This window comes from Grammomys surdaster, unplaced genomic scaffold (genome assembly GCF_004785775.1).
Source record: "Grammomys surdaster isolate TR1022 unplaced genomic scaffold, NIH_TR_1.0 239, whole genome shotgun sequence".
In the NCBI taxonomy this organism is placed as follows: Eukaryota; Metazoa; Chordata; class Mammalia; order Rodentia; family Muridae; genus Grammomys; species Grammomys surdaster.
The window spans coordinates 5,407,634-5,423,467 of record NW_021604684.1 but is presented as its reverse complement, the minus strand read 5'-3'; the positions used below and the strand labels follow the sequence as shown (position 1 = coordinate 5,423,467).

At 45.0% G+C, this 15,834-nt stretch overlaps 1 protein-coding gene across 2 annotated transcripts; it reads left to right on the top strand.

Moving 5' to 3' along the window:
* Positions 1 to 1,964: 1,964 nt before the first annotated feature.
* Positions 1,965 to 14,961, top strand: Grp (gastrin releasing peptide). Of its 2 annotated transcripts, XM_028774325.1 has the most exons (4): positions 2,087 to 2,231; positions 8,226 to 8,462; positions 9,616 to 9,627; positions 14,591 to 14,655. In XM_028774325.1, the coding sequence occupies exons 1-4, from the start codon at positions 2,087 to 2,089 to the stop codon at positions 14,653 to 14,655; spliced, it is 459 nt and encodes a 152-aa protein (XP_028630158.1). The 2 variants fall into 2 exon arrangements, with proteins under 2 accessions (XP_028630157.1, XP_028630158.1); XM_028774324.1 differs by lacking the exon at positions 9,616 to 9,627 and having other exon boundaries at positions 1,965 to 2,231; positions 8,226 to 8,470; positions 14,591 to 14,961.
* The last annotated feature ends 873 nt before the right edge of the window (positions 14,962 to 15,834 follow it).

Below are 15,834 nucleotides of genomic sequence, written 5' to 3'. Positions count from 1 at the left end.
CTGCGTGTCTCCAGTCATGCAAGAGACACTGGAACAGTAAGGTGTCCTCAGTCACAGAAGAGCTGGACTTTTTATGCACCAGTGTTTGGACTGTGCACCAAGGTTTTTCCTCAGTGTTGTAAGGAAAACATCATTTACAAGGTTTGTGTTGGCTAATTTTGTGTCACTGTGACCAGCATGCTCAACAGAAACAGCTTAGGGGGAAAAGGTTTGCTGGGACTTGTGTTTTCAGATGCTCTCTGTCCAGCATGAGGGCCAAGCATGTTGGAGTTCACAGAGGTGAGAATGAGGAGTTAAGACTGTTCTCCTGTTGTCGACAACTGTAAAGAGGAAACGGGCCACACCCAGTATCAGTCCTGACCTTCAAAAGCCACCCAGGCCTTAGCTCTTAACGGCTACATAGTCTTGAACACAGATAGTGCCACTGGAACAAGCATTCAAAACACAAGCAAGGTTCTAAAATAAGGACATTCCTCTAGCGTGTAATCTGGTGAGGAAAGGGTTGAATGCAGGTGTAGAAGGCATCAGACTTGACCAAGTCTTGGGCAAGTCCTTCACTCACTAAGTGTACCTAGCAGCCTGTGATCCAGAGCTTTAAAGAGTCTCAGAGAAGTAAGAGCAGACCCCTGACAAGCACGGTGCTTGAGAGGAGGCCAGCCTAAGTGTGCTCAGGGTCAAAGGCTAGCTCACACCCAGCTTGGGGATGGACTGCAGAGGCTGGGAACCTTGGAGAGGTGGAGTCTCACTACAGATTCCACTATCTCTCTCTCTGTCTCTCTGTCTCTCTGTCTCTCTCTGTCTCTGTCTCTCTCTGTCTCTCTCTGTCTCTGTCTCTCTCTGTCTCTCTCTGTCTCTCTCTGTCTCTCTCTGTCTCTCTCTCTCTCTCTCTCTGTGTGTGTGTGTGTGTGTGTATCTACCACCCCATCCCTCCTTCTTCCTTTTGATTCTTCCTTGGATCACTCCCTCGGGATAGCATTACTGTATTTCTTTGGCTACTAAAAACAATCTTAAAATCAGCATTTTTCTCCCTAGAGCCAGACACATGCACAAAAATACATTTCAAGTCCAAGAAAACTGCCGTGCAATGTGTTGTGTGTGATCACTCAAGAGAGACACAAATGTAGTATCCTGCCAGGAACTCAGACCAAAGACTTGTATCAACATCATGTTCACAGGGACCCATCAAGCCCCGAACAGTGAGGCAGTTCCCCAGCTCTTGGTGAGAAACAGGCCTCACTCACCTATTATAGGCACAACCACAGGATCGGCCTGGCAGCCAAACCGTAGGCAACAACATCCTACAGGCTTCTATTTATTGTCACATTGGTATGGTGCGTGTCCCCTTAACATTGATGGAATTGCGCGGGGAGGGTGACCAGTCTTAAGAAGTGAGAACAGAAGGGGTAGAGGGAAAGTGAACAATTCTACAGAAGCCTTGAATGTGTGAAGTAGCTAAGGGACACTGAGTTAATTTCTGGCGAGGGAAATTCAAGGGAGAGTGTTTTTTGTTTGTTTGTTTTGTTTTCTTTCTTTTTTCTGTTTCTTGGAACCAGTAAGTCCGCCAGAGGGGCCAGAGTTTGATCCAACTAGCTTTAGCTCTGTACGCAGAACAGTGCATCCTCCTGCGTTATCCTGCATCTGGCAGAGCAAGTGAGGCTGCTGCTGCTGCTGCTGGGGATTGCCAGGGGCAAAGCTGGGGGCGTGGTGGGGGTTCACGATATCTCGTTGGAGAGGACGTCTAAGATGGTAGAAATTAGTCCGATGGGACTAGGAGAGAAAGGGAGATGGGTCAAGGTACACTCAGCCTTTCATCACTTGCTGTAGATGGATGGTTTCCCGGCCAGGCATCTGGGAGCACGGCTAGCTATAGGGAGACGTCAGTGCGCTCCGGTCCCGAGTGGAAGAGCCCCCGGCCCCTCCCGCTCAGGCTTCCTTTATATAAAGTCCGGGGCCGCGTGGAGTCTGCAGCAGTGGCGCTCGAAGCAGCAGTGGCAGAGCTCCGGAGAAGCGTCCTCCTCCTGTAGCTGCTCCGTCGGGACAAGGCACTCTCAGCCCAGTCGAGCTCTGAGGGCTTCCCTCCAGGACCATGCGCAGCTCCGAGCTCTCACTCTTGCTGATGGCTCTGGTCCTCTGCCAGGCACCCCGGGGGCCAGCTGCCCCGGTATCAACAGGCGCAGGTGGAGGCACTGTCCTGGCCAAGATGTATCCGCGCGGCAGCCACTGGGCTGTGGGTAAGTGTCCCTATCGTGAGATCCCTGGGCTTTTCTCCTCAGAGGGTCTAACTATCTAGAGGGAGCCCCCATCTCTCCTCCTCTCAGCATTTTGCTTGGGAGTTTGGCTCGGCTCCTTTCTTTCTACTGAAACACTTACCCAGATCTCCCCCAAACTCCATCCCACCTTCTCTTGTTTTGGGAAACCTGATAGATCCCTTGCTGATGGCAGACAGCTCTCTAGATCCCGTCCCTCTCGCTTAGCACCTGTGAGCATCCCTCTTCAGAGGGGCATCTGGGATATCCCAAACGCCTCGGATGCTGCTCACCTTCCCTCTGCACCTGCCCACTGCCTCCTATTGTTCACCTAGCCGGTCCCTTCTCTGGCTTGGGTCTGCTCCCAAACAACTTTGAGGAGCGAGGTCCCCTAGTACATCTCGGATCGTAGCCTAACCTGATGGACTGGACCCTTGTGGGCTGGAATCTAGACTGTAGTGGTGCACCGAGCAAGACCACAGGGTGTGGGGACCTACGTGCAGCGCTCCCCACCCACTCCCCTTGGGTTCAGATATTCACCAATGCTCTTTCCCTAGCCTTCACGCGGCTTCCCCGACCCTCACTCCTGGCCTTGGGAGATTACAGAGATCATGTTTGCTCTCTAAGCTTACCTGGGCCCTGATGCCAACCCCCCCTTCCCCCGGCTTTTGTCCGTCTCTTACATCCACAGCATCACCCTCAACCCTCTCTTCTTTCTAACTCCTGTCAACAAGTTCTGTTTTCTGGGCACAGGCTTCTGGGCTTTTTGGTTCCAGCCTAGACGGAGAGGACTTGCACAGTGGGTAGAAGGTGAGGAGCCGGACTGAGTCCGGGCTTTGAGGAACACAAGCTTAGAGCTTTCTTGGAACAGGGAGGCCAGTAGCAAGTAGCAGCTTGGCACTCATCTATCCTCCCAATATGACCTGGAGCGCCATCACCTCCAGGTATTAGGTATTATTCTCTCCAAGAAACGCAGAGTCCAAGGTCTTTTGCAAAGGCAGTCAGTTGTGACTATCTCATATTTCCTGGAAAACTAGTGCTTTCCCTAAAAAGCTTGAAGGTGTGTGTATGTGTGTGTGTGTGTTTCCTTAGTCAGATATTTAGAAGCAGGGAACAGTGTGTTGGAAAGGAAATTACTCAACCAAGTCTCAGATTCAAGGGGAAGGAATGAGGCTGGAAACTCTCTCTGCCTCTGGACTTCCATGTTGTGTTTTCCCAGAGAGGCCAAGCACTGTCTTAACATCCTGTAGTTTCGGGAGGTCTTGCTAAAAGTCCCAGGGATGAAAGAACTTGTGGCCTCTGAGGGGCACTGGGATTCTAGGAGACAGGACAGAGAGTAGAGGGCAGGCTGGCACAGGAGAAGCAGAGAAAAGGTGTTGAAGAACCCAGAGTTAGAGCTGGTAATTTTTAAGAAAGGTATTCTCAGAGCCTAGATGAAAAGGCTGCTGTCTGAATCAGTTGGCAGTCAGTGGGCAGGGAGGAAGACCTGCTACTCCCGCCTCCTTCATTTCTCTCTCCTCTCTGTCCTCACACAAGAGCTCATGACCTGTCAATCAACCCTTGAAGACCAAGAGCACAACAGAGGGGGGTAGGAACCTAGTGTCATACCTGCGGTTCAAGCCAAGCTAAAGCTGCCACACTGTAGTTATGGGGTACAGGTGTCCTGGAATACTTAGGGTACTTCCCTTAATCACCTTCCATAGTGGTACCACAAACATCACGTCAAAATTTAATCTCCAATGCACTCTTCTTAGTTTAATATTGTTGACTGTGGGGTGTGTGTGTGTGTGTGTGTGTGTGTGTGTAATGCAGGGCTTGTACATAAGCAAGCCCTCTATACTGAGCAACAATCCCAGCCCCCATTGCCTAAGGTGTCCAGCCTGCCCTCCAAACTTGCTATGCAGGCCACTCAGGCCTTGCACTTGTGTTTAAAAAAAAAAAACAAACCAACAACCCACAAGTATGGTTTGGGTAGGTGTTATTGAAAGAAGTGTATCACCCAGGGTGAACAATCTGAGATTTAATTGTATTTAAATTTAATTTACTTATTTAGATTTAATTTAATTCAAAATATCCTAAAACAACGCCCATTCTCTCTAGTTCCCAAAGGCATACAGCCCAGGGCTGGTTTTGTTTTGTTTGAATTTTGGTGATGCTAGGAGTGAACTCATACTAGCAAATGCTCTGTGAGCTATGTTACCCAATCCTTGCCTTTTTGAAGACAGGGTCTGATGATGTAGCTCAGGCTAGCTTTGAATTTGTGATCCTCCTGATGAAGTTTTTGTTGTGCTGGAACCACAGACATTTGCCATCACTCTTGACTTTGTTACACCCTAGAACTAAGCCTCTGCAGTCGTCCACAAGAAGACTGTCAGTACGGCTCTCTCAGAGAGCCACTTTTTCCAGCTCAGAGAAGCAATGGAAAATGGCTCCATAGCCTGAAAACTGCCCACACTTCTTCTGTGGGGCATCGTGTTCATGGGAATGTTTTGTGTGTGTCATGAAAATAGATGTCAATACAAAAACTAGCAACTGTTCTCTGTGTTTCCCCAAAAGGCTCCTAGTTGTGGCTCTCACTTTGATGTGGAGCAGGACTTGGAAAGCTGAATTGGGTGACACCTCAGGATGCAGAGCAGATCGGCGTTCATTGCAGGGCTACATCAAAGACTGAAATTTACAGCGGGTGCCTATAAAGACTATTTTTTCCATCTTCCATTTCCGTGTGTGTGTGGGGAGGGGAGTGTAATGCACTGGGGTGTGTGTTTGCATGTATGTGTTGGGGAGTGGGGTGCCTAGTCTGTCCTTGATTATTCCTTCCCTTTATCCACTGAGGCAGGGTCCCTCAATTAGATCCAGAGCTCACAGATGTGGCTAGTCTGGCTAGTCAGCTTGCTTATACCTCCTGAAGCCGGAGTTATTGGCAGAGCACCAGGCCCATTCATCATTTACATAGGTTCTGAGGATCTGGACTCTAACCCACACACTTGCATTGACAAGTGGTTTAACCACTGGGCCATCTCCTCTGCCCTGTAAATACTATTTATTGGAAGTACACAATACTGTATATCTTAGTGGATATTTTCTCAGATTAGTATAGTTTTTCTAGCTTCTACTCTGTAGAAATTAATTTACATTTCACACCTTCCCTTTAGTGGAATATCACACGATGCACAAAAGCTTCTTCTTTTCATTAAGAGCAAAGCTTTATTATTATTTTTAAATGAATGTCCTTTCTCTATGTTGAGATGCCCATTATTTTAATACGTATGTGTGACAGATGATGATAGGAGATGAAGTGGAAGTGGGTATCTTGTCCATGTTGCCATGGAGATGATCATTTGGTTGACAGTAGCGAGCTCAAAAATGAACTAGGACCCAGGGAATGTGTGTTTCCCTGGGATGTTGTAGATGGCGCACTTCCTGTAATATCGGGCATGTGTGCCGAGAAGTGGCCAGTTGAACAGCACGCTGCCAGCAGGCAAGTACTGGCCTTCAGTCTAATGTTACCAGGATTTACGTTAGATCAATAATAAGATGCACAGTGGATTTATTTCGCCGTTAGAGCAAAGTGCACAAATGTAGTTCAGCATAGCAAGATGAAGATCTTCATAAAAACATCTCCATCACCTCACTGCTTTATTGGCAATGAATCCTTTCTCATTTTCAACATCCTAACTAGATGACAGGGAATCAGAGATTCCAAGAGTGACTGAAGTAATTACTGTGAGCATCAGGGTTCCAATGCTGTCTCCTAGCCATCACGATTCAATTTCCTCCATGTAACTAAAGCTGATGACACATCAGCTTTCCTTGGAAGTTGTACAACATAATCCTGGTGAGTGCCAAATGCATGGCAGTGTAGTGGACAGCTGGATGCCAGGTCGACCCAGCAGGTGACAGAAACAATGTAAGACTTTAATCCTTCATTTGGGTCTGTGTCCTTAACAAGGTCTTCAAGCAGTGTGAAGTCCCTTCTAAGTGGAACTTGAGTGGCAAGCTCACTCAAAAACTCACTTGAAGACTGCCTGCTATTAACAATTACTTTTTCAAGCCACATGATATTATGGAATACCGACTGATATGTGATCCTTGCTCACTCAAAATCTCCTTTGAAGACTGCCTAATATTAACAGAATTAAATTATTTTCCGGTCACATGATATCTGATACCCTGATATAAGGCCCTTTGCTCCTCTTTACAATATTAGGTATTTGTAAGTCGTGTTTTTATTTCCAGATCCCAGAGTGATGTCCCACCGCTTTTGGGAATTTACAAGACACTCCAAACAGTATCATGTAGTGGAAACTGGACTCTAGCCTTGTTATAATTGTAGAACCTTTGCTTATGTCTAGGAGGCTTCAACAAGTCTCAGTTCACCACTCTGCTCTGGTGTCAATCAAATGGAAGAGTTCACACTGAAGCATTCTGAAGAGGATGGGTAGTACTGCTGCAAAGGCTCTCTTTCCATTTCGAGTCATAGACAGTCATTCAAGTTTTATTCCTGTAACATTTCCCTTGACTGTGTCCAATGCTAGTTAGTGCTGGAACCATGAGATTTTTGTTTGTCTGTACGCTTTAACTCAAAAGCACCAAAGGCTTATTAACAGTAGAAAACTCTGTGTCAGCGAAACTGGGAGCAGAGAAATAACGTGTGTCCATTCGAAGGATGAAAGTGTTCAGAACTGGAACTTGGCTGGGTGTGGTGGTTCTCCCCTTTAATCTCAGACCCCAGTAGGCAGAGGGAGGCAGATCTCAGTGAGTTTGAGGCTAGCTGGGGCTACATGGTGAGACCCAGTCTCAAAAACAAACAAACCAAAAATATGTAGACTTGGAGTCTGCACTTACCACCAAGCTGGACGAGCTAAGTTCAAATCTTGGAACCCACATGGTAGAATAAGAAAACCAACTCTCACAGTTACCCTATGACCTGCACTGACATGTACTGTGACATCACACACATGCACACACACATGCATACACATGCACACATGTGCACACAGGTGCACACACACACATACACATTCACACACATACATACACATTCACACACATGCATACAATGTACACACACATGCACACACACATGCATACACATGCACACATACATGCATACACACATACACGCACATACTTACACTTGCACATACAGTTAAAAAAAAGAGAAAGAATGAAGAACTGGGGTTGGCCACCCAGTTATTAGATATATGAATATCCATGTTTTTAGTACTTTGGCCTCCTTCATAGAATTAACTAATTAATTTATAAGGCAGGCACATGTGCTTAGAGCTTCTTCAAGGTCCAAAAGAACCACCCGAATTGATGTGGCTGTTGAATGTTAGTCAGAACTTTTTTCCAACTGGTTTTTCATTACACTCTTAACCTACCATCGCTTCTAGGTGAAGTTTTCTAGATTCAATCTCAGCTAAAATTCAGAGAAAGTTTAAATGAAAGATTCCTTTGGTACAATTGTATTACAGATAAGAGAGAGGCAACATTAAAAAAAATCATACAAAGAAACACATCAAGACTTTTATTTTCAGCTGAAACTTGAAATTGGTGGTGGGAGATGCTGGGATTCTGCCTTTCAGTTGGACATGCAGAATTGATAAGACTTTACACTTGGACGCTTTCTTAGATGTGATTTGTCCTGCCCTGTTTCTTTCATAGTTGATAACACTGAAGGCTGGGGTGCTACAGCACTTGTCTGAGGTCACTCTACTAGTTAGTAGGGGTTAGTAGCAAAACTCAGGGCTGCTGAGTCACACACAGATCTGAATTTGATTCAGTTTACTACACCTTTTGAACAGATAGTACAGTCTGTGTGTTGTGTATAGACTAACTCTTAATAGTAAAATAATGTGGTTTACTCTGCATACACTGGGAAGCTGGGCCCACTGCACAGGTGTCCATTTCTGTTGCTCCTTCTTCTGTTCCCCCAAGTTGGATTTGTAGCATCCTGGGTTTGTTCTGTTTTCACAGGACACTTAATGGGGAAAAAGAGCACAGATGAATCCCCGTCCCTGTATGCAGCTGACAGAGATGGCCTGAAGGAGCAGCTGAGGGGACATGTCCACTGGGAAGAAGCTGCGAGGAATTTGCTGGGCCTCCTAGAAGCCACGGGGAACAGAAGCCACCAGCCACCTCAGCATCAGCCTCTGGGCAGTCTCCAGCCCACTTGGGATCCCGAGGATGGCAGATACTTTCACGATGTTCAAAATGCTAAGGTGAAACAAACACACTTCAGATGAAGGGTAGGAGGTATTTAGGGAGAGTTCAGGGGGCAGGGGTCTTGATCAGGGGAGCACCAAGTGAGTATTACATATATTGGTTACCTTTCTTCCTATTGCTGTACAAAATACCTGACCAAAAGCAATTTAAGAAAAGGTGGATCTATTGTGGCTCACAGAATGAAGGTACAGTTCATCTCACTGAGGAAAGTGTGATAGCAAGACCATGTGTGGTGCCTATGAGAGATAAATGTTGGTGCTCTTCTTGCTTTCTCTTCCTGTTTCAGTCCATCCAGGACCTCAGCCCAAGAGGTGGTGCCACTCAGTTCAGGGTGGGTCATCTACCTGTTAAACTCGTTGGAAAATAGCCTTACTGACAGGCCCAGAGATGTGTCCCCTAAGTGACTGTAGTTCCAGTAAAGTTGACAATGTGAATTAACCATGACATGAAGACATTCAGTTGTTACACTAGACCAACATCCATGTATGCTAAGCAGACTATTATTCCATGCTATCTCTTCTTTTGATACAATAGTTGTTTCTCTTAGTATTAAAACCTAGGTTCCAAAGTTCAGTTTAGGAATTTAATTAGTTATTATACCCATTCGAAGCAGTGATTATGGTCTTCATGAGAAGTTGTGTAGCCCCTGCTGGCCTCTAACTGGAGATTGTCCTGCCTAACCTAAGCTTCTTGAATGCTTAGGTTATAGGTGTGTGCCGTCATGCCTGACTTCTTATCGGGATATTTTGATAGTGAGCCCACAGATATTATTTGAATAAATTCTTGTGGGCTTACAGATGTATGCATTTTTGATATGCACTAGAGGAAGAAAAGACCTGTGTATAGATGTCTTCTTTTTAGAGGAGAGCACACACACACACACACACACACACACACACACACACACACATATACACAAAGTTGCATTTTTTAATTGATTCCAAGATTGAATAATTCGAGTTGCATTCCAGTATTCAAAAGTCAGTGGGTATATCTGAAGACAACTGACTTATTGGTATATAAGAATACTAGAGATGCAAATGATCAGACACAAAGGCAGCAGATAAGTGAGACTGGATTTAACGGGAAGCAAGGCAGCTGAACGCGAGGTGATCATCACTAATTTTTAACACATGTCCACTAAAAGGAAAAGGTAAATAATGATGCTAGGGTAGAGGCCTTCCGACTTCCGTTCTTCCTACTTCCTGGGCACCCTGGGGTGAACTGCTTTGCTCTGCCATGCCCTCTCATGATGGACAGAAGCCTTTGAAATCATGGGGCAAAGTCAATATTACCTTCCTTTAAAAATAATAACGTGGAGCTGGAGAGATGGCTTTGTGACTAAGAGTTCATACTGCTCTTGCGAAGGACCCAAGTTTGGTTCTCAGCATCTACATCAGGCAGCTTACATCAGCCTATAGCTCAGCTCAGGGGATGCCCTCTGAAATCTTCACTCGTGTGCCCAAACCCATACACTGTAATCCACCTCGTAGGATAAGTAAGTTACCTCATGTGACCCCCCTGTCAGGAGGGAGCCTCTGTTCCTCTGTTATTTGATGCTGGAAATGATCCCAGCGATGCGTACATGCTAAGAGTATGCTCTACTACTCAGTAGAGCCCAGCCCCTGCATTTTGAGGGCAAGGAAACTGAATCATACCACTTTTCATTGATGATATCAAAACAATAGCCTGAGTTCCATCTGCCTGGGACAGTATTGCCTTGTCGGTCCTCATCCAGGGAATGGTACCCAGTCATCTTAACACCTGGGATGCAGGATGGAGAAGGTGGACTTGCTTTGCTCTGTTCCTGAAAATGGATAATACTGCTTGTCATTTACCGAACTCAGAGACACCCCACCACCACCCTGCCTGCTTCACTCTTCCATGGTGGTTAGCTCTTTGATGGCCATTACAGAGGATTGGGACTAGCCTTTTGGAAGGGATGCTGTCTGTTTGACTTTCCCCATACCTGTGGGGATTTTTTGATGTTAAATGCAAAGTTAAAGCTCTTTTGTTGTACAAAAGTCCTAGAGAGAAAGCCTTCAGTAGCTTTTATTCAGAAGAAAATTCTAGATCAAATAAGCCAATGAAGGAATCAGTACCAATGGAACTCAAAGCTCTGGGTTGTAATCGGGTTGTGGGGTGTTAGGTGGTCAGCTTCCTTCTTTGACAAAGGACTGCTTGCTCTGAGGGTACTGTGAACTTGTAATTGACTTCTTAGCCCCAATTGGCCACATTTTTTCTTGGTCAAATGCTTTCCTGGAATGTATATTTAATAACTGTGTAGTTCCCATTTATTTGAAGAATTAAAAAAAATCACTACCCTAGCAACCTCAAAGATAAAGTTCTACAAGCATCAAACTGCATTTGCTCCTGTAGCACATTCATAAAAGGACACATACAACTGTGTTATTCATCTTCAGTGCTCACATTTCGAAGTTAAAGAAAGATATATTTATATTTTAGGTGTTTTGCCTGTCTATATGCTTGTACACCATTGGTGTGCCTGATGCTCCTGTAGGTCAGAAGAGGGTGTTGGATCCCCTGGAACTGGAGTTACAGATGGTTGTGAGCCTCCCTATGGGTCCTCTGGAAGAGAAGTCAGTGCTCTTAGCCGCTGGGCCATCTCTCAGGCTCCTGCAGTGCTTCCTTTTCCTATGCAAGCAGCAGTATCCAGCAGCAGTTGCTTTACCCCCTGAACGTGGCTCTGTCAATCATTGAACTTCTTAAAAACTCAGGTCCTTTCTCAAGGGCCCCAAATGACCCATATTCAGCAAAATATTCAAAGCTTTGAGGGATTATGAAAGGGTGGCTTCACAGTGGTCTCTGTGTGGCAATATTATGGGATAGATTGAGGGGGCTCATGGAAAGTGGTTGCTTTAGAATGGACAATACTTTTAACACTACAAAAGGCGTGGTGTGTGTGTGTGTATGAAATCTAGCCAGGCCTTACTTTCTGATCTCTCCTTTCCTTTTATGTGCTGTTTTTCTTTCCCCAAGTTTAAAAGCCCATCATTCCATTTCGTTCCACCTCAAGTTGAATAATTAGCTATTGCACGCGTTGGTCTTAGTCTCTCGGATACATTTTCCAGAACTGTGAAAAACAAATGCAAAAGTGAGTCTAGTCTTCACGGAAGGCAGAGACAGTTTACTGTTTATCTTGCTTTGGACATTTCCCCCAAGTGAAACTCTGTCATTGTGAAAACTAACACTGTCTTATAATGATCTTATTCAGAGGAGAAAGAGAGCCTAGAGAACTGGCCTATTAGAAATCCATATATCTCCCGGTGTCGGAGAGAACTTTAATAATCTCGCTGAGAACCACTAGAATTAGCTGCAGGAGGTTTCAGGGGCTGAAGGACTCTGCTTAAAATTAAAAACTCTCTGCACATGTTCTCCTCACTCACTGCAGTCGTAAAACACCAAGTCCCCTTGCCAACTTGCCCAGAGCTGTAGTTAGAAGCTGAGCATTTCCTATGTTTTGATGGCAAAGATATTTACTTAATTCAGAGTGGTGTGTGGGAATGTGTACTGGCTGCAACTACTGGATCACAGCAGACAAGCCCCAGAGCTTTGCCAGCAAGAATGGCCAGGCTTGTTCAAGTTAATGCTCATCTTTCTTTTACCCATTCCCGTTTCTCCAGTCTTTTAATGGGATCTGAAAATAAAGGAGCTTCTATCCCATGGTTTCTGTAGCATGGATTAGGGCTCAGGTCAGGTCCAGGGCCTAATGCATAATCGCAGACATGGTTATGGGATGTTCTGAGAGTCGATAAAGGAGTTTATTGTAGATCCTGGCCATAGCTCTGCCACCATTGTCTTTTCTTTTTATTTGTGGTCATGAACAAAGGGGTTGGGGATGAACTTCCAGAGGCTGTTCTAGAAGGAAATGAGTATGCAGTTTCCTCTCTCTCTCTCTCTCTCTCTCTCTCTCTCTCTCTCTCTCTCTCTCTTTCTCTCTCTCTCTCCTTGCTATGCAGTTCAGGCAGTACTGTTCTGCACTGGTGATCTTCCATCAGCCTCTCATGGAGCTGAGATTACAAACATGTGCAGTATTTGTCTTTATTTTAAAGGGACCCTTCTTATAGTCTGATCAAATAACTAAATAGAATCTATATTTGAACATTTTCTGTGATGGTTAGCTTTAAATTGTCAACTTGATACAACCTAGAATTACCTGCAAAGGAGTCTCAACGAGGGATTGTCTACAATGGGTTGGCCTCTGGGCCTGTCTATGAGTGATTATATTGATTAGGCTAATCGATGTGGAAAGACCCAGCCCACTGTGGGTGCCACCATCCCCTAGGAAGGGGTCCTGAACAGTGAGTGGAGAAATTACACTGAACACAAGCAAGCAGACATTTGTTTCTCTCTGTTCTAGCTCTGGCTGTGGTTGTGATGAGACTAGTTGAGTTCCTACCTTGACTTCTTTCCCATGATGAACTGCAACCTGGGATTGTGAGCTAAAATAAACCTTTTCTCTCCAAGGTGTTTTTTCCCCCAGTATATTAGTTTGATTTTTGTTGCTTTGAGAAATACCAGGACCAAAAGGAAATGAACGGTCTTATTTGACTTACAGGTCATGGTCCATCATTGGGGGAAACCAAGGCAGGAACCTGGAGTCAGGAATTGATGAAGAGACCATGGAGGAAGGGCACAGCTTTACTGGCTTGCTTCCAGACTCATATTCAGCAACTTTTCTCACACAGCCCAGGCCTACTTGCCCAGGGCTGCCCCACTACATGAATTAGCAATCAAGAAAATACCCTCTCCACATGCCCCAGGTCATTCTAATGAAGGCAAGTCCTCAATTGAGGGGTCTTCTCCCCAGGTGGGTCAAGTTGACAACTGAGATTAGCCATAACACTCAGGATAGTTTATCACAGTAACAGAAAAGAAACCAGAGCAGCTCCCGTGGGAGTTTCATATAGAAAGCAACATAAATCAAGAATAACTAATAACCCTCCAGTAACTCCAATAACCTCTGTGCAGGAAGACTGAGACCCCCCACAGCGTCTCTGACTGCTGGACCCCATCCTCAGCTTTCTCCCCCCTCCCCTTCCCTTTTTACTTGGCTTTCTCTTCCTTGAGTTGAGCTAAAATTTTCAACTCAATATTTTGAGGTAGTGGGATGGAATGGGGTTCCCCCTCATCCTCTCTTTTATAGCTGTTGGGCCATTTGGCAGGAGAGATGGGGAAATCTAAGGACTGGCAGTCTTGTGGTGGCAGTCTTGGTTCTGAGGGAGGAAGGCAAAGCTAATTGGCTTGTGTGGGAATCCATCCGTAGTCCAGGGCTCATTAGCATCTGCTGCACACAGCTGAGCTGCAGAGTAGGTACCATTTGACTAAGAATAGAACTACTTCCCTTATTAGAAACAAGTGACCAGTCCGGAAGCAGGGGAACTAAATTGCCAGAGAAACCTGGGAAGAGTAATAAACTCTTGTCTGGGTTAAAAATAATAAGATCTAGTTTCTTACCTCATTGGGGAAAAGTTGCTGAGAGAGAATAAAGTTTTAAAAACCTGTTTCTTTTTTTTCCCTTCATTCTCAGTGACATTGAGCAGAAGCCACAGGAAGCAAATGACTTGCTTGAAGCAATGAATTTAGAATTTGGGTGGAGACTCAGATGTGCTCCTCAAGTTGCCCACCCTGCTGTCATTTCCTGGTTCAGTTACAGTGTATGATCCATAAATGAGCTTTGACTGTTGTAGTGCAAGGGGGTATTGCCTAGTTCCCTTGTCTCCTTCCCCAGCTCTATTCCAACGATAAATAAAACCTTCAACTTTCAAAAACATACCCAAGGAATTAGATCAGAAGACAAGTGTAGCAGACAGCATGAAGACCCTCAGTATTGAGATGATGGGAGCAGTCACTTTATCTCTCAGGAGTATGAGTGTTTCTCTAACACTGTGTTTAGAATCTTCTAGAATTCCTGGGAAGGCAGAACACAGGGCTCCTCACCAGAGTTTCCAAGTCGGAAGATTTGGGAGTTGACCGGGGAATTTACCTTTCTGCTGTGTGATGCTTCTGGGCTGCAGGGAGTGGGTTTACTGTTACCATTACCTTCTCCCATTACTTGTATGTGTGTGTAACTATTTCTAATATGTTTCTTTAAGTTGGTAGACTCTCTGCTCCAGGTTCTCAAGAGGAAGGAAGAAACTGCCAGCTGAAGGGACAATGACAAGGGTGGCTTCCAAGGAGCAAGACAAAACCCTTCAGAGACTGCCTTCTGCAAACATCGACTCTACTGGACCATCAACAAGATTTTCTTTTGTGCAATTTACTTAACTATTCTCGCATATCTTTCAACTAAACTCATGATTTTTGAGCAGCATCTTCTGGTTTGAACCTGTTTTTTTGTGAGTCACTACCTAGAAAGAGCTTTCCAATGAACGCTTTTTCCAGCTAGGCTTTTCGTTGATTGGATTCAGGGTTCCAATCTGCTACCATTCACAATAAAAAGCTTCGGTAATCACACTGTCTGAAGAGCAACTTGTCTTCCTTATTTCAACTCCAAATGAAAAGATAGTATGTCAGAAAACACCTTGACAATAGACTTTTGTGGTCACTGATTAGGGCAGGAGGAATCACTGGCTGGCACCTTTGAGGGCTACTTAATAAGAGCTGTGGTGAGTAATGTCATCAGATGGGCTGGGCTGGAGATAGAGGCTGGATTCCTTCATCTTCAGTCCTTACCCTGCTCAACCACCTGTGTTGCTGATGTCTTGATATACTCTTCAGGATGTTCCCATGAGCCGAAAATGATACCCTGCTTTAACAGATGAGGAGACAAAGGTTCACAGAGGTCAGGTGACTTTCCCAAGGTCACAAGGTAGACAGAACTGGAATCCAAACACACGTTTCTGAGTCACTCCATCTTAAACCTCCTTTCAGCATTTAAAGCAAACAATACTGTTGTTTGTTTTTGTTTTTTTGTTTTGGAGAGGAGGAGGAGGAGGAAGAAGCAGAGGAGGAGGAGGAAGAAGAGGAGGAGGAGGAGGAGGAAGGGGAGGATTTCACCAGGCCAGATCCACTCAGCTTCGCCTTAAAACAGAAATAAAGAATTCAGGAGATTTCCTGTTTTCGAAGAATGTGGCCTGGCTGTCCATGCACCCTACCCAGCCCCATTTTTATCATGACATTTGCACATGAACAGATTTTGAAACTTGTTGCCATATGGTTCAGACTTTCTTCGTTTAGGAAAAAAAATCGCATCTGAAATCTTAAAAAAAAAAATTCTCTCGCTCCCGTTTCATCAGAGAAACATTAAAGAGGTGACGTGTTCTAGTATCTTTTAAAACCTTGTTGATTCAAAAAGTTATCCAAACCAAGAGCTGTAAGAAACATCTTTTCTGTGTCT